The 25235-nt window shown below is 43.9% G+C and overlaps 1 protein-coding gene across 5 annotated transcripts in view; it reads right to left on the reverse strand.

Moving 5' to 3' along the window:
- Positions 1-1306: 1306 nt before the first annotated feature.
- The window catches only part of NPAS2 (neuronal PAS domain protein 2), a 99156-nt gene continuing 75227 nt past the window's right edge, over positions 1307-25235 (reverse strand). For 3 of the 5 annotated variants that reach the window (XM_082758959.1, XM_082758958.1, XM_082758962.1), the window contains 14 exons: positions 24815-24933; positions 23474-23556; positions 22660-22766; positions 21280-21427; positions 20603-20684; positions 19770-19911; positions 18967-19073; positions 18699-18791; positions 13279-13425; positions 7123-7317; positions 6091-6263; positions 5229-5321; positions 3799-3985; positions 1307-2595 (listed from right to left, as the gene is read on the reverse strand). In XM_082758959.1, coding sequence (XP_082615085.1) covers positions 2422-2595; positions 3799-3985; positions 5229-5321; positions 6091-6263; positions 7123-7317; positions 13279-13425; positions 18699-18791; positions 18967-19073; positions 19770-19911; positions 20603-20684; positions 21280-21427; positions 22660-22766; positions 23474-23556; positions 24815-24933 — 1850 coding nt within the window. In that variant the 3' untranslated portion in view covers positions 1307-2421. Of the gene's footprint in view, positions 2745-3798; positions 3986-5228; positions 5322-6090; positions 6264-7122; positions 7318-13278; positions 13426-18698; positions 18792-18966; positions 19074-19769; positions 19912-20602; positions 20685-21279; positions 21428-22659; positions 22767-23473; positions 23557-24814; positions 24934-25235 lie in introns of all 5 variants that reach the window. The other 2 variants (XM_082758960.1, XM_082758961.1) reach the window with 2 other exon arrangements.

Genomic DNA, 25235 nt, shown 5'->3' on the forward strand with positions numbered 1-25235 from the left:
TCACTCTTGCTTCACCGAATGTAAGAACTTAAAGACAAGCCTGCTAGCTCAGGTATCTAAGACAGCTGCCTACAGCTAGTGGCAGAAACACTTTCTTAGAGACCAGATACTTGATCCCCTCATCTTCCTTCAATAAAATAAAGTAAAAGGACTGTATGGACTGAAATACCTGTGTACCAATCAGTGTTACCAGTCAGTCTTACTGTGGAAGCAGCAGGGTCATTTTTCCAGCAGGTTTTATGTGGGAGATTTTTTTTTTTCCAGGTTTTTCAGTACTCCGTTTTCTGAAGTGAACCTTTTTTTTTTTTTTTTTTTTAATATATATATTTTTTTCTGAAAGTTTACTTTCATCATTTCCAGCTCCCAGGCCAATTATCTCCGTTGTTCCTCTATGGCATGGAAACCAGCGCTGTGACATGATCCTTGGTACAGAAGCATGAGAAGGACAGCACGGTTTGCACTCTCCTCAAGGTTAGGCTGTCTCAGGCAGCTGCAGGATGCCCTGAGGGGCTTCTGGAAGCCATCCCTTCAATCCTGCTGTGACGGATGAACACGTTACCCAGTTATCCACCTTGTGCTCTGTTGGATGTTGCTGCTTCTGCCAGAGAATCAGCAGAGGGAAAGCAGACTTGTACCTTGGCTGCTCCATTTAGTTGCAGTCAATTTGAATTTAACATGAAAAAGTGCCTGCACAAAGATGCCAAGGTGGGAACTTGGCTCTGTGTGGTGGGGGCACATGAGCAAATCCAGCAGAGGTGTATCAGAAAACTTAGGACAGCGATATCTTTAAATTGTGAAGCTGCTGCTTTGTGAACATGGGTCAAAGCCCTGGTATACGTTGGGTCAAACCACTCTAAACTGTCTGTCGTGTCCTATGTTCGTCCCAGTCCCAAACTATCTGGTTGGAAGTACAGAGCTGCCTAAGACCATCAGAGTTTTAAGAGAATGAAAAACGAGCTGTTTGGGTTAGCAGCTTATTTAATTTCCTAAGCTATCATTCTCATAGCCTATGCCATGTCACAGATCCCGTAGGATAATATTTGTTGCTGGTTAATTGGTTGCCAAACACCTTGCAAAGCTGTAGCTCATGCTATAAAATCTAAGGTGAATCACATAGTTGAACAGCCACAGGAAAATGTGTGCAAGTCCTGCAATAAAGCCTTTTGGCTATTTTATTTTATTCTACAAATAAAGACACCGTCCATCATTATATGGAAAAAAAAAATAATAGTTTGAGTCGTATATAGCATGAAACAGTAGTACCCTTCACAGAGACATTTCTAATTCATTAGTTTATTACAAAATATCCACTCACAAAAAAGCACAAGCACAATCTTTATACTTGTGAAATGAGTTGATATTTCATATACAAAATAATTTCCACATAATTCCATATAATTTTATTTTATATAGAAATAGGTCATTATTACAACAGCTGTACAATACACTACTTTTTATTTAATAATTACATAAAATCTTTCTTAGAAACATATCAACAGAAAACATACAAAAAAAGCGAAAAGTGCATTTCTTTTTTTTTTTTTTCCCCCAAAGGAAAATTCAATCCTAAATGTTATAATGAAAGAGATATGTAATAGTCTGCAGCATCCCGAGTCAGTGGGCCAAAACACAGTGCATATTTCTCAGAGACTTGCAGTGAGTGAGTTATTTAGCTTGAAGAAGGATCCATCGTGTATTATGGGAGAGTTGCATGATTGTGCTTACAAGTCGAGTTCTTCTTTGCAATCACAATTCATATGTATAAAACAGTCCAGTGTTTTTTTGATTTTTTTTTTTGTTTGTTTTTTAGTCGTGAAGAACAGTTAGGATAAGCTGCATAATACTTTTCAGATTCTAAATCAAGGGTTATGAGCTGTAGACCATCTTCACCAATGACCAGGCTTTCTTCTCCATTGGATGTGCTAATTTGGCCACAAGAATAAGGAAACAAACTTCTCTTTACAGAAAGTGCCTAGGTTTTGTCCTCTGTGCAGTTGTGCAAAATAATAACAATAATCATAATAAAAATAATCTCTTGTTCTCTCCTCAATAGACCTTTGACGCAGTGCTTTTTCATACACAAAAGAAGAACTGAAACAGTGAAGGCCAAGTACCTCAAGTGTCTGTCAACAGTCTTTTGGAATTGCCAGACAGCTTTCTGAGCAGCACGCCGAGCTCCAACTCCTCCTCCCGTGCACCCGCTGACGGTGGAGCTCGCACAGGACGGTGCTCCTCGGTGCTCTGCTCCGCGCAGAGCGTGCACTGTGTGCGGCAGTCTGCGCCCTGTGGCATCCTTCTGTCACAGGGCTCTGCAAGAAAGGCTTGTGCAAAAGCCGAAACGGTAAGTAGAGAGTCATTCTCTCCTGCCCCAGGTGCCCATTGGTTAAAGCTAATCGTGCATTGATTGTGCTGGTGGGACTCTTATCGCAGTGGCTGTGGTAAATTTGATGATTCTGATAAGCTATTGCTTCTTCTTGGTCGCTGCTGCTGCTGCTGCTGTGCCTGATGATACCCCATGTTCCCTTGCTGTGGTGAGTAAGATGGCAGGAGCAAAGAATCGGTTTGCTCATTGTGTAAAGAACTTGGTGTTTGCACCTACAGATAAAATAAAAGTCATCGGGTTGTTTCATTCTTTCACGCTAGCGCTCGTCGTCCTCAAGGTACAGCGTGCTTAAAGGTATTACTCCTCCTGCTGGCTTTTATCTCTGGGGCTGTGTGCTTGGCATGGGGTTAGCCTACCTATGCTAGAAGGAACAGATTTAAATTGCAGCAAAGAAGATTACAATTAGGCATTGAGAAAGGTTTTCTAGTAGGAATGCACTGCCTAGGATTTGCGGGTTATTCTGAAAAGCCTGTTTAAGAACAGGCTGAGCAAATATGGCAGAAATGACAAGGCTAGGTGACAGAAACGAAGCAGAAATAACACAGGGGATCCTAGTGGACCTCACAAGGCCCCTTCTAGCCCTTCCTTTTTGTGAGTTTACAGTAGGGTGCGACATTGCAGTGTTGAAGTCGATGTGAATTTTGCAGATGCTCATCTGGGAATGGTGTCTGCCGTGTTTTTCGTTAATTCTCAGCTATGATAAGGATTTCGTTTTTCAGTGTGATCATTTGAAGTCGATGATACTCTTTCAGTGATTCCAGTGGAGATGTGATCAGGTTTTATAGACTCAGTTCAGCTCCTTCTGAGTTAATAGACACCTCCTTTCCCCCCTTCCCCTTAGCTTTACGTGTGCTGAATTAGGTAAAAAAAAAAAATCAGTATTTTTATATCTTCAAATCACCTGGTGCTTCCAGGTGATCTGCTCCAATTCATCTTCTTTGCCTTGTGGAGTTGAGGAAGTATGTTAATTTATGGAAGGGATATGGATATCTGATCCCGATCTTATTTTATGTTGGCGCTGGTAATTAAAAATCATCTTTTGACTTGTAAACTAAGCAAATTTTGTACTTAATAAAGAGTACAGAATAAATCCTAAGGCAGCAATTTTCTCCATCTAGAAATACACTTTAAATACATCCAGGATAATCTGATTATGTTTCCAATGTACAGGATTAGTAATTTCCTTTGAAATATTCTGACTGTTCGCACTGCTCCCTTGCTACACGGGAAGGGCACACGACACTGTATCAGTGTCTTGCACATTTCAGTTATCTCTGAAATGGCCATCTCTGCCGTGATCAGGCTCCCGCTGAAACTTACAGCTCGTCAAGGCTCGCAGGCCCCGTTTGCACAGCCCGTTCGCCTTATTATTCTGTGAGCATGTTTTATACATCGTCCTCTTTGTCCTTCCCTACCTGCAGGTAGCGTTGTTGCTGATGCTGTTGGTGCTGGAGTTGCATAGGTGGCAGAGAGGGTGGCTGGGAAGGAGGTGTCGTGGCAAACCCTTGGTTTAACACTGCTTGTCCCATCAGAACGATTGGAGAGCCGCTGCTGGAAGTCTGCACTTCCAAACTTTGAAACATTTGTTGGTTTTGAGAGTATCTGGGGAAGAAAGAAGTAAAACAATCAAGAAAAAACGTGTAGAAACAAAGGTCTTCTCCTAGGATATGGGGTGGGCATCAACTTCATATATAATTCTAAGTAAAGGCTTCCAGGGCATCAGACCTGCACGCATGAAAACGAGCAGCATTGGCTTAACACCGTACATGAGCTGGACTGGGAGGGCAGAATACATCTCACCTCAAAACCCAGACCACATTTTAGATTCATTAGAGATTCTGGTTTATGCATGTCTTCTCTTCAGCCACCGATTCACATCCCAGGCTCATTAAAGCACACGGCCTTTGATTTTGTATTAATAAGCTGAGTTCTGAACTGCAGCAGCTGAGAAGTAGACACGTTCCCCGTTCTGCTGCCTGTGCTTCTATACGACTGCCTGTGGGGCTGGTAATCTCCTGCAGGATGGCTAGGGTTGATTACTTTTTAAGCTGCTCGTAGACGTTGCCAAGTACGGTCAGCAGTTCCCATAGCTGTGACCCACATTATAGGACCAGAAGAAGTCTCTAGAAGTCCTCTGGACTGAGGAGTGAGCCAGAAACAAAATACTCAGCTCCTGTTGCTAGCCTGCTTTCGCACAGCCAAACCCGAGTATTTGTTGTTTTGTGGAAGGCTGTGGGTAAAACCACAAGGAAGCTACTGCCAACCCAGCCTAATTCTGTTTATCCTGTAAAGGGTGATGAGATCATAGTGTGGTGTGTGTTTGTTAAACAGCTGTTCAAAATTAGGGGTTGGTCAGAAATGCTAAGATTTGGGTACTTATACAAGCATGTGAGCTCCAAAAAATGGATCCTGTGAGTCAGGCAGAATACGTGAAAAGGAGATGTGTCTTTGAAATTTGGGCCTTTTTTATTTAGCAGCTTAAATGGAGATCTCAACTGCAGATCGGTATGTTTTAAGTTGGAGGTTTTAGCTCAAGGTAATCTTAAACAGCAACAGTGATGCTTGAAAAGTACTGAATACCTACATTCTTGAGGTAACATACAGAATCAGTTTAATGATGTTCAAACATTATCATTTTGGCATTTCACAATTAAGGACAGTGACAGAAAAAAAAAGATAAAAAAAAAAAGATTAAAAAAAAAAAAGATGAGGCTGACCCTGACACTAGAAGGCAGGCTCGGCCCAGTAATGCACTCCTGTTATTTATAACTACTTGCTAAAATCATCTTGCTAAAAAAGGCCATTTCTCCTCAAAAGCAACTTTGGTGTTTCTGATGTCACGTACTTAGCCTGGGATCCAGCCATGCTGAGGTCTGAAGGGTGTCTTGCATTACAGGACCCGGGCATCATTGGCTGAATGGGTTGGCTGAGCAACAGTCTTGCACATGGAAGAAAGAAAAAGGGATACTGCTGTGAGAGAAGGACCATACGCACGCCACATTCTGAAAACTGAGAAAGGATCATCTTTTTGGTTCAAAGAATCATCTAGGTTGGAAAAGACCTTTAAGGTCCAACCATCTGCCTAACTACCAATTTCATTTCTAGACCATGTCCCCCAGTGCCATGTCCACACATCTCTCAACTGCCTCCAGGGATGGTGACTCCACCACCTCCCTGGACAGCCCACTCCAAAGCTTGACCACCCTCTCCATGAAGAAATTCTTCCTGATATCCAACCTCAACCTCCCCTGGAGCAACTTGGTGCTGCTTCCCCAAGTCCTATCACTCGTCTCCTGAGAAAAGAGACCGGCACCCTCCTCGCTGCAAACTCTTCAGGTGGCTGTACAGAGCGATGAGGACTCCTGGCTTCTCCACACCAAACAACCGCAGCTCCCTCAGCCTCTCCTCATAAGTCCCTTCAGTTGCTCTTCTCTCAGTGCATTCCAGCACCTCCACGTCCTTCTGCTAGTGAGGGGCCCAAAACTGAACACAACACCCGAGGTGCGGTGTCACCAGTGCCAAGAACAGAGGGACAATCGCTTCCCTCGTCCTGCTGGCCACACCATTTTTGATGCTGGCATGGATGCCACCGTCCATCTCACCCCCTCCCTCACCCACCCACTGAGGGCAGCCCAAGATGGTGGCAGCCCAAGATGGTGGCAGCCCAAAATGGCGGCCACCCAGGCGCCCTCCATGTCCCGCCCTACCTGAGCTGCTGGTCATGGCTGCAGCCGGCGGCGGGTGGGCCAGGGCCGGGGCCAGGGCCACGGCGAGGTGGTGGGGCTGCAGGGGCCGTGGTGGGGCCAAATGGTGGGGCCGAGGCACGGAGAGGACGGCCACCACCCGGTGCCAGCTCCGCGCTCCTCACCGCCTTTGGGCCCTGCAAGAGAGCGGGGAGAGGAGGCTTGGGGTGAGGCTTGCTTAGCCCTGCTGTGAAAGCCCCGTGATGGCAATGAACCTTACTAAAGGAAAAGCTGTGGGCTTTTTTTTTTTTCCTATTTATCCACTTTCTGTTTTAATAGTCATGCTAATGCGGGTGTGTGGGAGGTTAAATGCTACGCTGAGGGGTCTGAAGCTAATGGCACCGCTACATTCAGAAATAAGAGCTGGGTTTTCTGAGAAGGAAGGCACAACAGGTGGGTGGAGGAGCAAAGACGGGAAATGCCAAGAAGCCTGCAGTAAGACCAAAATCCTCTGCCAAGCCTACCTGATTTCACAGGTCTCAGTTACAAATACCTGAACCCAAACTCTTTTATTTCCCTATACAGGAGCCTGTATCACCCCCAACCTGGGCATCTCTCACAAATTTCCACAAACCCCAACAGTATGCCACTGCAGCACGCAGCAGGTTTTATGGCATCTGGTTGGATTTGCAGAGTGAGCAGGGGTGAAGCTCATTTTGTGAGATCGCACTGCTGGCACTGCTATTGCTGGTTTCCACCGTGCTGTCAGGTTTCTTTTGTGATAAACACGAACCATCCACACCTTTTGCATACCTGCCCTTCTCTGTTTTAGAGCTGGAACAGCTGCTCAGGTAACCCTCTAGCTGAAGTCTTAAAAAAGTGATTTAAGGTAAAGTAAATGCTGTAAGGACACCCTTTATGTAGCCTGCCTTTACATAGGAAAATAGGGAAGGCAAGGGAAAGGTGCAGGACCAACATGACTTCACTAGTTTGTTTAGTAACAGCTCAGTGTCTTCTTTCCATATTAAATGCTCCTCTAGTCAAAGAAGTGATTACCTGGCTCGATATCACACTTGCTTCTCTCAGTACTTGCTGGTTTGGTGTTTGCGGAGATGCAATTTGCCCAGGGAGCTGAGGACTGGGGACAAGCTGCTGCTGAGAAATGACCCCTGGCCTCTGCTGTAGCTGCTGCGGCTCTGGCTGCTGGATATTGCTAAAGCTCAGGGACACCGTTGGCTGCTGCAGGAACATCTGGAAAAGAAGGGGGGGAGATTTTATTGACACAGCCCACCTGTCACGGATAATGAAGGTTACAGTTAAATCCAAAGATATGTTCTAAAATAAAATCATCACAGCTCGGAATTCACCACACATGTACTGTTAATTGGAAATCACATTTCTTTCCTACATTAACAGTTCTGCTGTCTCTGGTTTCTTTCTTTCTTCTTCTGAAAATGCACTCATTACTCGTGAAATGTGTCCTAAAGGTAAAAGCCCGCTCTCCATGGGGCAGGCGGAGCCCTCGTGAGAGCAGTTGGCTGTACATTCACCGTGTTCTGGGGCATCCCGACCAGAGAGCTGGGAGTTACTCCACGTCTTTTCAATCCTTTCATTTCTCTTTTCAACAAACCAGCCTGCCTTTCAGGCAAGGCTGCTTTTGAATTTGTCTCAGAAAATTCAACACCTTCTGTACAGTTGGGTCACTGAGCGTATTTAATGAGGCCACAGCCAGGCCAGAGTTGACCGTGTTGAATGGCTGTGTCCTTATCACTGAGAAGATGTGTAAACAGACCGTCACTGTCACTTATCTGATTTCCTGTCAGGTAGCTGTCACCTGGTGTTCTTCCTAATCAGGCCGCGCGTTTGACTTGTGCAAAAGAGCCAGCAGCCCCTCTGTTAGTGGTTCTGTAAATGATACGCTCTCCATTCTTGCATCACAAGAAGAGTCTTTCTTCTTTAAAAGTTGCAGGGCTTTGGAATATTTTTGCTTTTCTAGAGGATATTTCTTTTAACAGAGCCACACAAAAGAAAAAAGGCATCCTTTAAAACTATTAATTATTAATGCTACAAGCTATCTTTGCAGTATTTCAAACCTATCCTCTTGCCACCAAGGACTCTACAAAGCGACACTTCCCAGGTAGTTGAAGGCATTTTTGGCTCTGGTTCTGATTCCACACCACTTCTACAAGCGTGGAACTCCATTATTTCAAGTGGAGCTACTCAAGGCTTAAATGAAATCAGAATCACAATTATTCTCTTCATTACTCATCCATCAGTCTCATGCCTAGCAGTACAGCTGAGGTACACCCAGTAATTAGTACACCTTTCCGCAACTTATTGCTGTATTAGCAATTCCCTAAACTATCATGTCCCCTGTAATTTCTCTTGGAAGAAAGCTCCATATCTTTCTCTAAAGAACCGGCACAAGGCATTGCTTTTCTCTGCATAAGTATGGGCTGATCCATCATGTTTGTGCTTATATATCTAGCTATTAAAACACAGTTTTTAATTTAATATGATACATTTGCAGTGAATCTCTGTGTGCCAAGATTTGACTCAGAATTGAGTTACAGACAAAGCTCACGTTAATCAGTTACATTAATCAGCTGAGAGAGGTGGGCAATTAATGAAAATGTTAATGGACCTAAAGCAATGTCTTGTTTCAGGTGCTGTAGGCTAACTACACCTCAAAGATGTCTGATAGAAATAAATGGGTCAAGTAACAGAGCTGTGCCTGCTTGCAGTAGGTCTGAAACCAGCTCTGAGTGTTTTCTTTTAAAAACAGTGCTCACAGAGTTTGGAGCCATTACATTTCAGAAAGACAGATGGTCTTGCAACTTCTGCCAAGTAAATAGGTCTTATTATGAATAAATCAAAGGCAGAAGTTATGAAAATTCATTTTCTTGTTTATTTTCTGTATATAGAAGCTAAGTTTTGAACATGTTCAGTAAATGAACCTGATTAGCTCTAGCAATGAAATTGGTCTCCATTGATATGAAATGTTTAATGCAAAATTCAGAATAGGTAAAGCAAGTGGTGTGCTTCAGAAATGTCACGTGGGATGTGAGCCCACCGTTTCTGGAGGATCAGCACAAAGTAAGACCTGAAGGAGCAATATCTTAAGCATCCTCCCTGTACAAGGCACACAGTGCTGGCGACATACCAAGTTCGTCCAATGCAAACCCACCATCCATCAGTGCAAATGTTGGGCAGGGTGGGAACCTGCAGCAAATGACTTACTCTGCAGGGAGCTGCCTGCGTGCATGCCTTACTTTGAGGCAAAGGCCAAGTAGATTACTCTTGAAAGAAAGCAGAGCAACCTACTTTGCAATTACCAGCGTGTGCCACTGGGTAGGAAAGAGCACAACTAATGGTTGGCAGCTAGCACGCTATAAATTTACAACCAAGTTTATCACGGTAAACCAATTTCTTTTATTCATGTGTTTGTACCCTGAGAGACCTACGTGCGTTTCATTTCTAGGGACGCTCTCCATGGCGTTGTAATGGCCAAAGCATCATTATTACTGTCAGAACACAAATGTGGGGGAAAAACAAGCTCAGGGCAGGAAGCAGTGGTGCCGTTTAACCCGTGTCCCCGCTGAACTGGAAGACTCAAGATGCCTAATCAAGAAAAGAGTTAACCTAAGAGAGGATCGAAGTGGGGAGTTGCTACCTGCAAGTAACCCCGAAAGCAAGAACGTACTTCATTTGTACAAAACAGTGTTTTTTCATTATGTGTCTCTTTCGTGACAGTCCTGCCTGAATTCCTCTGAAGCACTAAAATGCTGCAGCTTTAAATAGCAGCAGAAACCCCATAATAAAGAAAAAAAAAAAATAAATCTTTCTCAGTCTGAGCAAATCCAAGCAGATAAATTAGCAGCCCCCTAACTGCACTGCCGGTAACGGCACGTCTCACGGCTGATTTTCTGGACGGCAAGGCCAGCGAGGCATCTTATAAATATTTTTTTAATTGGCCAGATTGTTAAGATCCACAGCAAAGCTGTGAGGGAGGGAAGGGGCCCTCTGACACGGCTGCCCCCTCATCCCGAGATAGACGGTCCCTGCAGCTAATGGGTGAATCGCATTGGCAAGACATGGTGGGGGAGACAGCTCTTTGACTCTTCCTGCTCCTTGGGCAATCAGGCGGTGATAACCTTCAGGCTCATCGTTAGAGAAGGGAAGACCCCTTCTGTAAAATACCAGCACTGGGAACCTGAGGTTCACGGACTTTGAAGGGAGACTGGATTGTGAATCATGGGTGGCTGTGGACGGTCTCATTTGCAGTTCTCGCAAGCTGGTCAGGCTCAGCTCTTCTTTCTGCTCTCCTCTCCATCCGCAATTCATTAGCTAGACTGCTCAAATCTGGCACAGGCACGGCATCCTTCAGACTTCTGAGGTTACTCTTGCTGCTGCCGCCCTTAATGCTTTCGTTTGTCAGGGAAAGCAGTACCAGAGATTTAATGGGGTTTTGAACGCTCTTCTTCAGGGCCCCCAGCCCTCCTGCTAGCTTGGTCTTTCATCACGCAAGGCTCTTGGAAACAGTGACAAATGCAGACGACTGTGCTCAACACCCGTCCGGTTGGGAAAGCGTTTCTTGGTGCACTACAGTTTTGAAGACCTCTGAAGGAAATGGAAATGGGGCTCAACTCTCCACAGAGCTACCTGTACACTTCTGTGTGGAAGGGAAGGAGCCAGGGAGGGGGGAAGATATGCTAATAAATGAGCTAACGAGGGAAAAGGAGAGAATGCTTCCCCCTTTGCAGCCAGCACACGGCACTCCCCCATGCTTACAACCCGCACAGCCCCATTCTCTACGCGGAATATTAAAGGGAACAAAAAATTGCTCAATAGTAAGGCTCTTCTGTTTGCCACTCTGCTTTGTAGCCTTGATAATAGACGCAGATCGATGTCTGCAGACACCCAGCTCCTTGAATGATGAAATCTGCTCAGCAAAGCATGCGGTTAGATTTCTGATTTAACAGTTTACTCCTAACCTCTTGTGAGTCACAAAAGTGCTACATGTGAAAATGTGAGGCTTTATTTCAAATTGCCTCTAGCCAAGTAAGACAAAGCTAATTCCTGGTCTCACTCCTTCCCTGTAATGGCACTGTAATTTCTGGTTTTCTTTTTTTTTTTTTTTTTTTTTTTTTCTTTTTTCTAATCTAGAGAAAGTGGGAGAAGGCCCCGCTCCAAGTCGGTGTGACTGCTTACAGCTCACTGCCTCGTGTGGTTGTTCTGGGGGGGCTGAAAGGCACTTGGACGACAGACAGTGATCCTCCCCATCCAGCTTTGCCCCCTCAGGCTGATAGGCAGCCCCCACATTTCCGAGCTGCCCTCCGGCCCCCCTGCATTTGCAGGGAAATGGTCAGTACCGACATCAAAAAAATCTTGCAGTGCCCTGAAAATATATTCTCCTTGGTCCAGCCTGGCACAGTCCTTGTGGGGGAGCAGATCACCCAAATAATGATCCAAAGAATCCAAATCCCAGAGCTACAAAGCAGCAGGGGGTAGGGCCCACCATTTACCTACTGGGCCTCTTCTCTCTGCTTGGGCTCCCCGTGAGCACAGCTGAGGGTCTGTCCCATGGTCTTTGGGTTATTAAATGCATATGGAAGATGACTATATAAAAATAAAATCCCTTTCCCACATATAGGAATGTGCTCGGACTTTCTATTTTTGCCTGAAGTATTTAAAAAAAAAGGGGGGGGGGGGGTTGGGTGGATCAGTGTATCTGAACGCTGAAGACTTCACCAGGAGAGAGCAATGGCTTTTGCCCAATTAAAAGGAGAAGAAGTGAGAATATCACGTCTCTTGGTATTCATAATAACAATAATAGCTTTCAGACACATACCATGATTCTGAACTGAAGGGCAGTTAATTGCAGACTTTCCCTTCCTGTTATTCAGAGGCCGTGCAGAACCAATGGAAGAAATACACCGAAATTAAACCTGGCCTACCTATAGGTTTATATGGTACCAGGAGCAGGGAGTCCTGGCTTTGGGACCCACCACTGCTGTGCTGTCTTATAGCAGTGCGTACGCAGCAACTTGGGTGGAAAAGTTTCAAATTTGGCTTCACTGATCCCTTAATTGCCTAAAAGTACAATCCAAATTTGTTTTAATATGTGAACTGTGTGTTCGCCGACGTCGATGATGGGTGAGATTCTGTTTCTGTGGAAGTCGGGAACAAAATTCCCACTGGCCTCAGCAGGCCCCAGGTTTTCATCCTGTGCTTAAAATGTTCTTTGAGATACTCATTTATGTGACAGAGCTTGTCTTCTACAAAATCTTGTTAGTACAATGCTCACAGTGGGTCCCCAATGCAACATTTCTGGCAAGGGTCATTTAACCCGGTATTTATAGTTACATTATGAGGAACAGAGCAGTAATCACCCAGCTTTTAGAAAACTTCCATAAAGCTGGATCATTTCTCCATTTGTCATTAAATGAAACCTGAGATGTGCTAAATTGCACTCACTCTTACTCATGGGGTGCGGTAGGCATCAGGGGCAGTACAAAGCACGGTGCAGAAGGTATCAAAGACACAAGAACAGGAGCCTCAGGCTGCTTCACCCTAAAGGCTTGAGCTGGTCCTGTGAAGAGCAAATTTAGGCGCCTCCCAGGTGTAAACAGATGAACAAAGGTTTGAGCAGAGGTTTGTTGCCTTTTTTTTTTTTTTTCTTTTTTTTAAACATGACATGGGAATTCATCTCCTGTGCTGAGTGTCTAGGCCAGGAAAACAGGGAGCGAATGATCTAAAAGAGATGAGCACTTGGGGAGTGCCTGAAGGAGGGCTGTTGGCTAAGGGAGAGCTGGACAGACGTGATACTGAGCATCCGCAATGCCACCACCAAGCACGCAGCGAACGGATGGAAGCTAATGAACTGGAGAGTCATAATCAGTGCTGAGTCCAAATGTGAAGACCGTTCCATTGCAGCTGCTCAATCTGAAGACTTGGTAGACAAAGCATTAAAATACTGCTGTAAATGACCCAAATTCTTCTCACCCCCATAAGGCTGAGATATTTCTTCCTTCCCTTATTCCATAATGCTCTTAATCTTGATGTTTGCTACTCAAGAGGCTTCCAGAGGACAGCATCCCCATTCAGATGAGCCAGATTTCTCATCTCCTGGACCCTGGAGCTAATTTTCAGATGCCAGCCCTATCAAGTGCCTGGTGAGAGGATGCTCTGCCGCTCCCAGCAGTAACCCACCTGCACGCTGGAGTCCTGGACCAGGCAGAGCTGCTCCTGTATCTTCTGCAGCTCCTCCTGCTGCCAGCGGATGTTGGCCTGCAGGATCCGCGTTCGCTGCTCTAGCTGGTCCTTGATGGTCTGGAACATGCTAAACTGTGCCGAAAACTGAAAGAAAAAGGGGATAAATCAGTCTTTATAATAGAAGCAGGCCTCGGTATGACATTATTTTGAAAGAAGTTATTGGTTTCTTGATTGTAAAGCACAGTGAGAGGAATAAAGTACGTGTTTGTAATATAGTAATGTCTAGGCAGAGATAAATCTTTTCTATTTCCAATTTTACGCACATATATTAAATTGCCTCAGTTATAGTGATCTCCTTACAACTGACCCTGTTCAGTTAGAGAATTACCAGAATGCCTGTTCTTGAGAGTATGCTGCTTTAAAATATCGAGAGCATCTTAACTGGGTGGCAAATGAGAGCATTATTATTATTAGCGTGTAGTTTGGAGCCCTTAGGATGGCAGAGCTGCATATTCCAAGTGTGTTTTACCAACACTTTCCTTGCTCCTCACAGAAATAGCAGTGCTGCGATGGTTTATTCCGCCGATTACTTACTATGTGATCACGCAACGCTGACCACAGTAAATATTTTCTACATTTCTGCAACTGAATAGTGGCCAGGGTACAAGAAATACTCGTTAAGCTATTTTTATACATGACATAAAATAAATAGCCAAGCTCAGTGGGAGAAAGGCTATTCTAAATAATAATACAAAAAGGAGATCGCTAATAAGGGTCAAGAAGAAAGTGCAGCTGCCAGTAGCAGCAATGCCTCGCACGAAGCAGAATCACCCCATAAGCATGGAGGGGACTAGCATGGCAACAAATTCCTAGCTTTATTTGGTATTTACAGGCATGATTCAAAGTCCACCAATGCTAATTATTGCTTTAATTGGCTTTGGAATCACTGCTTTGCATGATCTCATATTCCAAAAGTAAAAAAAAAAAAAAAAAAAGAAGAAAAAAAAAAAAGCTGAGAAAAAAACATGGTGTAGTACTTCAAAAAAAAATCTGTAAGCATTTCTCTAATCAGGGCATTCAAGGGCCTCTGAAAACATGCAGTGCTGGGAGCATTCAGGCAAAAAAAAATAAAAGAAAATGTTTTGCTTTGACTTGCATGACTTGAAGATGGCGCATTGTTCCCGTGGTTACTTTCGTGGCTCTGTTCTGGGGGGGTAAAATGATGCAAGCTGCTGGAGCCTTCCTGCTTAATGGAGTTGCACTTGCTTACACCATTGCTGGCTTTTGCTTTTTTAATAGGAAAACAAAAATGGTAACAAGGAGGGAAATAAGGAGCACTCTGGTGCTAGCAACACTGCACAGATGAATGAAATTTCTGGGTACTTCGAGAGGTCTAAATATGACAGGTCAGATTTGTATCAGCTTTGCAACAGCTAAATACATGGAAGTACCTCCACGTTCCCTCCAGCAAACAGCTGAAATCTCCATGTAGATGTCCTTTAGGTGAGAAAGGAAGAGAACTTCATTGGGTTTATTTATATGTACACATCTGGAGGGCGTCTTTCCAGCCCAGCTCAGGAGGTCACCCTCCAAAGAGTTTCCTCATGTGGCCACTTTGAGGGGAGGCTGGTTGCCAGCCCTGGTTAGGGGAGAGGAGGGCTACCAAGGCGTCACATGCAGATGCTCTGGAGGCCCCCAGAGCCCACTTTGATGGGAAAGACATCTGTGAGTGCTCGCAGCTTGCATGATCTACCCAAGGAGATAATGTGAGCATGTTGCCTCTGGCGCTGTTGTCAGCAGCGCTGTCACCTGCAGCCCCATCCTCTCCCAGAGCAGCGTCAAAGCCCCTGATGGGAACTTGGTGTTACTTCTTACTGGTGTTAAAGGGGAGAGCTCAGGGCTGGTTCTTGCTCTTTCTCTATTCCATGCAGAAAGCATTAACCCGAGTAATGGATGAGTGGAAACCTCTGATGTTTGGGAAGGGAGGTGAGTGACTCCAAGGGGCTGCCTGCCCTGCTGGCTCGAGCCCTTGCTCCATGTTTCAGAAGAGACCTGGGCACCCTGGTCTTAGGAGTGGAATAATGCGATGTAGCAATGGCTTGGCTAGGTTAAATGCAGCCAGTTCCTGCCTTAATGTGGGTCTGTGCAGAAGGACTTTTTAGAAAGCCAGGTCTTGGAACCTAATTCTCGCTGTATGAACTCTGTTAGTGAAGTCTACTCTGAAGTTGTTAAAAGAGTCTTTTTCAGAAAGGAATTAAAAACAATTTCAGCCAAAAGCTTCATTTTGACTGCCTGGCTTGCTGATGGCAAACTTCTCATTAACATGTGAACTCCTTGAAAGACACTTTGGGAAGGGAACCTGGTTTTCTTCAATTAATGAATGCAAGGAATTTTTTAGGAGATAATTTTATAATAATTTTATACTTCAATAAGAAACAATTTCCATGTCCAGGCCTTAATTTTAAATAGGGATTTGCTTTGCAATGTTGAACACAAAAATGTATTGCTGTTGATTTTAGATCATTATTCCATGATTTTTTTCAGCACCTTCTTATATTTAGCATATTCATATTGAATATGCATACTGAATATTCAGTATATAATCTAGTATTGTCTTTTTGTTTTCTGTTTCACGTTCCTCTTGTCATAATACACTCGACAGCAACAATTAGCTGGTCTAGTGAAGTGAGAGCTGCTAAGGAAGAAGACAAGGAACTCTCTTTTACTTTTTTCCCTTTTCCTCTCCAAAACCAAAGTTTGTTGATAATTCTAGCAGTGACCCCTGTGATTACAAAGCTTCTATTGTTTTTGTACAATGAGACAGTAACAGCAACTGACCTGCACAAGAGAGTATTTATCTCAAGATCTTTAACTGTTTTACCAATTAAGGAAGAAATCTGTAATTGTGTAATTATAAGATCTTGACTCAAAATGTTCCACAGAAAACACTGCGCAGCTTTAACTCTGCCGTTAACATCAGATGAGGTTGATATTTGTCTCACTTAGGTGTTCACAGACTTCTGTGGGATCCTCAGAAAAGTGCATGTTATAGCTGTCCCAGCTTTCCAGGTACAAACTGGAAAGAAGCAATTGGTGAGATATCTATAATTGCACAGGGTCACCAGTTTAATCAAGGTTTGTTAGTTCAGGGAAAATAATAATAACCAATTTGTTTTTCATGCAGCCCAGGGAGTGGGACTGGCACACGTTGGGTGTGAGCACTTGGCACGGTCCCCATCAGAGATGTGATGAACAGGAGAGTTGGGCCCCTTGAAGACATTCTGTTCCTGCAAGTTTCATGAAAACAGGTAGCTGGGTAAAGGAGGGAGACCCTGTTTATATTTTAGCTCGGTTTCCTAAGTGAATGAACCTTTCATTTCCTTCTACCTCCCACCTTCCGATCCTTCTGGTTGGTGCTAGAGACATGCAAGAGAGTTGTGATAGCCTCAAGAGCACCAGGTTGCCGCAATGCCATGAAACCTCTAGTTGAGCAGCACCGAGAGGGACCCGCTCGTTCCCCTCCTGCCACGCCAGCCCCTGGGAAACCAGGTTTCATTAGTTTTGCAGCTCACTGAACAACTTGTTCGTGGCTGTTGTCTTCCGAATAACACCTGCGCAATCCCAAACAGAATTATTAGTGCTGCTTATTATTCAGTCATCAACATCCGCTGTGTTGTAGGGGATTTTAATTTAGTACAATGAGGCAGACAAACAAACAAATATTCTAATGGGGAGCACTCGGTTTAAAGTAAACCATTTACATTCAGGCAGCACCTAGGACTGTGCTTTAGGGTTAGTTCAGATAGGCAGGTCGGGGTCTAAAACTGTATTTTGGCGGAGGCAAAACCTGCGCAGCGTTTGCTTGAAACCAAACCAAAGTTCAAGCAGATGGAGCCCCGGGTGAGTGCTGGCTGCTCACTGCAGATGCTGCTGCCTCAGGGTGGGATGTTTGCCACAAGGACTCTCATCAGTGTGCTATCATGGGCCCTAAATGTCCACAGGCTCTGGCATCTGTGTGTCTGGTGAAACCTTCACCTGAGGGTGAGGAGCAAAAAGCCATCGGGCAGCAGCTTCTGTGGCTCTTCTTGTGTCTGCGTGGCCTTCCCACGGGTCTGTGGGATGTGGGTTTGTGGTGCTGTTTTCCTGCTTCACAAGAAGGGAATCTACAGCTCGGGCTTCTTCAGGTCACTGCTGAGTGACTGAGCTTTGCTGCTGGTCAAGAAGAGGATTGCTGAGGGGTTGGCCATGCAACTGAACAGCACGGGGAAGAAACGGAGCTGGAGCATCAACAAGAATGTTTTATTGGGAAGGGGTGAGGTGGCGGGGTTTTTTGTAAACAACTGGAAAGCATCTCTCCAGAAAAAGCTTTGATAGAGAAGGGAGGGAAGTAGGAGAGAGTCAAGCAGAACATGCCCAGGTTTATAATAAATAAACTAATTGATGTTTGGAAATGCATTAATGAATAAAGGAGAGGAATATCTGTAAAAGAAAATGACTGCTCAGAGCAGATAATTGATATGCTGTTTCTAAACTGCATGCCAGTGTGGAGTCGTGAAAAGAATATTAAACACAAAAGATAAATGAGAATTTGTTATTTAAAAGCAGAGATCCTCAGGACTTTTTATGTTTTCTATGCTACAGGAAGAAACTCTGAGATCTTGCGAGGGAGTACAGTGTACAAGAGATAGAAGCAGCTTAGGTCCAGGACTCTGTCATTTCTAAAATCAGAGGATGATGAGATAGATATTCATCACAACACGACCACAGGGCAGAAACAATGAGATGAGAACACGGTACTCAGATTTACTCCTTCAAAATCCACTGCGAATGAAACACTGGCTTTTTGGGCCATCACCCACACTTGAAATGTGGGTTCACAGATTTCAGTGGAGGATTTTGTCTCCAGCGACATCCTCACTGTTGCTAGCACACCCACAGAATAGGTGTTGTGGAACTTGTGTGCCTTTTACTGCTGGCTAGTTGTGCTTCAGCAAAGCCAAACAGGTGTTTTAGGAGTATCTTTGTTAGTTTTTGCTTTTAATTCTCATTGTAGCCTCGATTTTGAAGGGACCTGATTCTTTAGAAGCAGAGTTGAAAACTGATTTTCCATCTCTGTTTTCTGTCCTCCTGTGAAGTAGATGTGTGTGTGCACTTGGAACCTACTCGCACCTGGGCTTCTTCTGTGAATGTCTGTGTGCAGAAAAATATTTAAACACACAAGTGTATGATTCGGATTACTTTCCTAGAACATTTTAAGAGTTTGAGAGCTGGTGGATTTGGGGATTATATCTACTAAAGAAATAACCTAAAAGCCCCCAAAGACCTCGCCTTTCATAATTAATTCAGTTACTAGATGAAGGGAGAAAACACCAGGAGAGAGGCAAGTGATCTATTCCACTTCTGAAGCCCCAACTAACCTGTGCCAGTGGTGCAGGCTGACTTGGCAAAGTTGCTTGAGGCAGCAGCTGCTGTGGAAGAAGCTCACATGAAGGCTGAGAAGGCAAAGAAGCCTAGGTTAAAAACAAATAAAAAACAAAACAAAACTTTATTTGTAAGTTTGGCTCCTTTAAAATCTAGATTTCTTCTAATGCCATGGCTTTTGTGCAAGTCACTTTGATTTGCCAAATTGCTTACGTGGCACATGCCTTATACCTACTGCCTATTCCTGTGGCTCTCGGGAGTTACCTGCAGGGCAGTAGGTTGGCTGAGTCTGTGTGCAGACAGGTCCTGCTGCGTGCTGGGTGTCCTTTGCAAGGGGGTGCTAGCCTCTGCAGTCAGCTTTGTTGGCGTAGCTGCAAGAAAAGTGTGGGTGAGTTCTCACAAATTGCAAATCATCACCTTTGGAAGTCAGGATTACAAGTGAGACCTGGCTAGAAATGATTATGGTCTGGCTGAATTCCAGCTGGAGTCAGGGTTGTTCTTGTTGGCTTCAATGGGAGTAAAATTAAACTCATAAGGAGGGTCTGGGCAAAGATAAAAGTCAAAGTGATAGATCATGATTCCAATGAGCAGAGCAAAAGGACCCAAGAGCTGTTCTAGAGCAGCTGGAACTCCCTTTTATGGAGCAAATAACTGTAAATTTCGGTTAGCTCATTGGCTTTTCTTCCAGATCAGGGAGCAGAAAGAGCAAGTCATGGCTGGAGCATCCTTAATCTTGGCCAGAAGAGTTATCACCCTTAAGCTGCTATTACTCAGGTAAGTCAGGAGGGGCCTCTCATTGCTCATACTGACACCCTCACATCTGAATATGAAAGTATTTTCATAACAGATCTAAGTAGCAGGTCTCATGGCTAGTTCTGCTACCCATTTTCCAGTGTATGGATGGTCGAACTAGAACCTTCCGTGTCATACATTACCATCACAGATGATGCATTTCATTGTCACTGACTAACACATATCAATACCTCATTTTAATTTGCAGCCATGGTATATAGACACACATTCTGTAACTTGGCAAAATAACACAGTAACCCAGAAATGCCACTCACACGCTGGGTCTGACTTGGGTGTGTGGGAAGATTTTGGTGAGCTCCTGGATGATACCGAGGGTGTCCGGCTAGCACTGAGGATTGAGGCACCAATATCGAGTGCATTAAAGTGCTGTTCAGGATCCAAGCTGGAGCCACTGTCCTAAAACAAACCAAAAAGAGAATAGCTATTGCATCTGTCAGGGTAAAAACATCTTGAAATGCATCTAGTAATACTTGCAGACCCAGTTCTTTGGCTGGCCTAAAATTACTTGAGCAGAACTAATCCCAGGTAGGCCAGCAGAAGACTTGGGCACAAGTGTTGATGTCCCTTCCAAACAGCATCTAATTAATCTTCTTTCCAGTGAAGTTTCACTGAGGTGGAAATAAATAGGAAGCTACTGCCATAGTCCTTTTGCACAGTCAGATGTTTTTCTGAATGTGTGTTTTGCATAGAGTTGGACTTGACAGCAACTGCACCCTCTGTGAGACACTCAGCTGTGTGGAGCTTCTCTTTCTTCCCTCAGCAGATCTCCTCGATGTAGCCAAGAAGGATTGTCAGAACATGTCCAGATGGATCTCAGAACTGTAGTTCTTTGCCAAGGAAACATGAACATATCTCTCATTGCCCCTGCCCATGCTCCACTTAATTTGTGGCTGTCTGTGATCTCCAGGTTTATCCTTTCATGAACTTATCCAATTTACTTCAAAATTATTCAAGTGAGCAATGAATTCTGAACTTGTTAGGGAACCCACTCAGAAAGACAGCTGAAATTTTCAGTGATGTTAGCATAGGAAATAGTTGCAATTACTACATGTATTTATGAGGAAAAAAAGACTTGGTTTCATCGTACCTTTAGTGCTGAGGACACAACCTCTGAGGACACTTCTTCCAAGCCCATCTCCTGTCTCCGCTCTACCCGAACATCTGCGTAACTGAATGTAAAATATAATTCTATGTATCAGCATTGTGGTGTTATACATCCATCACAAAATGTGCTTCAAGCAAATAGAGGAACAAATTATTGTGAAATTTTACAGGTTAAATGAGCAGCTTAAAAAAATCATGTCAGATGCAACTGCACAACATTTGAGGGATTACGTTTTAATTTTCATTCCTTTCTCTACCTATCTTTTTGAAATCAAGAACTGTATTATAGAGGTCAAGTTCACATCCTAAAACTAGTCTGCAACTTCACTGAAACAAAACTAAACACACCAAAAACAAAAAAAAATGATTTAAGGAACAGAATAGTAGAGGGAGCTGTCTATTCCCTATTTTTGCACAAGATGGAAAAAATGCAATAGTTACTCTGCCCCTAAACTCGTGGTCAATAAATGAAGCATAGCATAGAGCAAGGCTTAGTCTGAGTATTTTTCTACAATGCACAGATTTTCTTCAGAGAGCTCAGGCTTCATTTTTGTAGCATAAAAGACACCTCATGTTTCTAAGAGGTAACATTTGCAGTCGTGAGGATGCCCTTGTCTTACTGTCCTTCACATCCCCGCTGGCTGACGGCAGTTTCCATACCTTACCACCATGTGTGTGCACACAATGAACTCCGGCTTGGAGTTCCACTGGTGGTACGTGATGTAGTAATGGGTCTGGAGCCAGATCCACTGCTGTCCTTTGGTCAGAAACCGATAGCAACACGACTTCCCCTTGCCAAACTGCATCACTGTCAGGACAGAGTACACACAGCTGGTCACACGGTTATCAGCGTGAGAAGGACATGAAATATGAACAGTGTTACAAAGGTGTCCACAGCCCCACTGGTTCCCAAGGGAGATTAGAGCCCAAGTACCTTTTGAGTGTGTGGGCCTGTGAATCTTAGGATAGAGATGATCATAACGATCCGTACGTGCCTTCCTCTGACAGCTTGAACAGTACATTCTTTAACAGTACAATTAACTTTAACGCTAGACACAATTGCATTAATGTCTGCTACAACTTAAACATAAATCTTTCCTTGGTTTATGTGCTGCTCACATACTGCTTAATGAGGCATCTGGGATTAATTTCTAAGAGTGATCATCTGAAGATCTATAGCAGAAAAGTACAGGATAAAAATGCTTGAAAAGATGAGTATTCTGTATGGATGGATTTTAGTGACTGCAGAATGAAGTGAGTATACGAGATAACATTGTGCAAACACAAAAATCATTTGAAACTGAAAGAAAATTCCCAGACTGACAGGAACCTGAAGTACAGTAAACTGTGGTATGTTATAAGTTTTAAAGATTCAGAGACAAAGCTAATGTCTGCTTTTTGTTCCAGCGATTTCAAGGGGATCTCAAAGATGCACATATTTAGCCTTTCTATATTTTAATGTCAACATATATAAAACTAATTTTGGCCAGATATTTTCAGGCCATCCAGAGGCCTGAAGACTGAGACATTCCAGTCAAGTCTATAAGTAAATATTTAAAAAGGATTGCCTCATTTTCTTTACTTAGTGAGAGAGCTTTCCAATTAAATCTTAATAGTCTATCTTTAAATAATCACAGGTAATATCAATGCCAAATACTTGGTGAGCAACATTACAGTAAATAACCTACAAGAATTTTACAAAACACAATCTCCTGAGAAATTGCTTGATCTGTTCCTGTATATTCTTCACTAATAGAGCAGGGGTCAAATCTGGCATATTTTACCCATTCAGTGAGTCTCACTGGCTACTTCTGGGAATATGGGGAGTGAAAGTGCTCATTTCGGAGCTAGAGGAATACGGCCCAGATGCTGATCAGCTACGATGCACCTGATCTGTTATGATTACACTAAGGCACATGGCTGTGAGGCAAGGGTTGGAACCTCACCTTCTGAGTTTACACTTATTTTAACAGAAACTACATTTTACTGAAAGGAGGTATCCTGGTTAATTAAAGGAAATGTGAGTTCTGCAATACTTACAGTGTTCATGGCACCTTGCGAGCAGCTCTAGGTCATCTATATGGTAATAGTCATAGCCAGAAGTACCCAGCACTTCAAAAGGCAAGTATCCTATAATCGGCGGTGCTCTGCATTTAGGCACAAGATAAGTGAATTCACACAACCAGGAAACAGGCAGCATCTCTGCGTGTTGACATGGATATGCTAAAGGCCCAAATCTACTCTTACTCATAGGCATGTAGTCCCAGCTGCCAGGGGACGGGATCCTGGCTTTGCCCCACTGTGCCTGGGATGCCCAGCAGGGGTTTGCCTTGCATCTGGGACCCATACCAGCACAGCAGTGCCTGTGGACACCTTGCTTCCAGCACAAAACCTGTGATAAGCCTTTCTTTTCAAGGAAAAAGTGCTGATGGAAAGCAGCTCTATTTCTAAGGGGCCTTCACGTGAAAACCTGCAGCAAAGGAGTTGTAACTCAGTGGGAACTACACACACACAGTCATGGGCTGGATTTTGAAAGAACAATTTCCACAGCTGTATGATAATTAGATGTTTTTGCTGTGGGACAGGCTTCAGTCCATTGATATTTTTTAAAACAAACAAGAACAAGGTAATCACAAATTCTGCCTGAGAAGCTGGATAGCTTTCTTTTAGAAGACAGACAAAAATAAATGCAAGGTAGAATAGTAAACATCAGCTTTTGCAGAAATTTTAGTGGTAGTCCTCCTGTTCATGTGATTTAGATGTGAAACATAACACCATTTGAGAGAATTGCACTTATGAAAATAGCAGTAAACAAGCACAAAACACAATCAAGAGTGCTTTTCTTGTCACCGACCTGTGATCCAGGAATAAAAATTTCCATTCCAGACTGTGTCTTGACGTGAATTCCTCTAAAGGTTCTTCCACGATGCACATCTCCTGTATGGTGAAGAAAACCAACTTACTGAGAGGTGTAGCTTCACCTCTCTGCTTCATCTAGCTTGTGTTTGTTATAAATGCACAGTAGATAAGGAGATAAAAGGGAGGATTAATACATTTCCTGCTAATTACAAAGAGCAATCTATTGCATCTGTTTCCGTGTCACTGGGCCCTTCATGCGTACCTTAAATTCCTCTTTCTCCCTCTCCAGTTTACACCTAAATCCACGCTGATGCCAAAAATATACTCTACAAGTCGGTAGTTGCTCAGGTGCAATGTGCAAGCATTGTTATGTGAAACCAAAACGCTGATTCTGCCATGCTCAGCCAGTCAGATACATATTTCTGCCTTCATTTGAAAGGACAAAGCCGAGACCGGGCATTACGTGACTCATCCAGGTGAACTGGAGAGATCTGTGTTTAGGATTTCCTGGCAGCTAAAACCTTCCCCTGGTGGTTCAGCAGCTGCTGTCTCCCTCGCAGTGGCTCGCTTGTTTTCGTGTTTGCTTTGCGATGCTAGTTACTCACGTGGGGGAATTTGCTTCCTGTGTTCCCAGAGATCCGTAACTCCAGCCTCTGCTTCTAGCATGACTACTATGGTTAAGATTAATGGAGGTGTCCTCACACACCTCAGAAGGGACCTGCTTGCCTGTTGGGGCCGTGAATCAGTCAGAAGTGCCCCACAAGGGCCCTGTGCGGTAATGGAGCCAGGCCAAAGGGCAGTGATTTCATCCAGCCTGTGTCTCAGCTGTGCTTTTTTAATCTCTTCACCCCTGGGGATGGGACACCTGATGCAGTAGCTCGCATTTGTTCATTAGGGAACCACGGTGTCAGGCACAAGGTTACGTTGTCTATCCTTTATTTTTATTATTTTTTATTTTTTTTATTTTTTCCCAGAAGCAACTATTTTACTAACAGGTTGGGGAGAAGGAAAACTATGAGCAGGGCACAAATGAAAGCATGGGTAGCCATCTGTGCCCTGTCCCATCCCAGGAGCAGAAGGTGCACAACCTATCTGCAAAGTGACATCGCTGTTCCTCGTGCAACCAGGGTTCGGGTTACCCATGCAAGAGGGGCAGGAGTGACACCACTTGTGCAGATCCCGACTCACCCTGCTAATCCTCTTCACTGGATTTCTATGCATGAAATGTGATATCTGTAATCCATTCAATTAGCTAAATTAAGATTTTTGAGCGTCACCCACTCTGAAAGTGTTTCGAGAACTTCTGGAATGAACGGGACCTGGGACATGCTCTTACCTTTAAAAACTGAGGCGTTGCCAAACGAACGGTAGCAACAAAGCAGATCTGCTTTCCTGGCGATGTTCGGTAAGCTCTTGGGACAGCATCATCAAAGCCATTGCAGGTGGAGTTAGGCACTAATGCAGGAAAAAAAGTGGGACCCAGAGTCACGCCTCGTATGAGATTTGCTCTCCCTGCATGTTTTGCACACTTGAAACGTCCTAATACTAATTTTATTCACATAAAGTGCTCTAGAAGCTTTTAAAGCTGATATGCATATATTTAAATCCAAGTCAGTCATGTTAGGCAGAAAGGCATCGGAGCTTAACTCCACGTACAAATCTTAGAGGTTAATCCTAATAAAAATAAGGCCAAACCTTATTACAGAGCATAAACCAGCTTTCTGGAAAGAAACCCCACGCATCCAATTGCTCTTTTT

Source organism: Aythya marila (assembly GCF_965140915.1).
Source record: "Aythya marila genome assembly, chromosome: 1".
Taxonomy (NCBI): Eukaryota; Metazoa; Chordata; class Aves; order Anseriformes; family Anatidae; genus Aythya; species Aythya marila.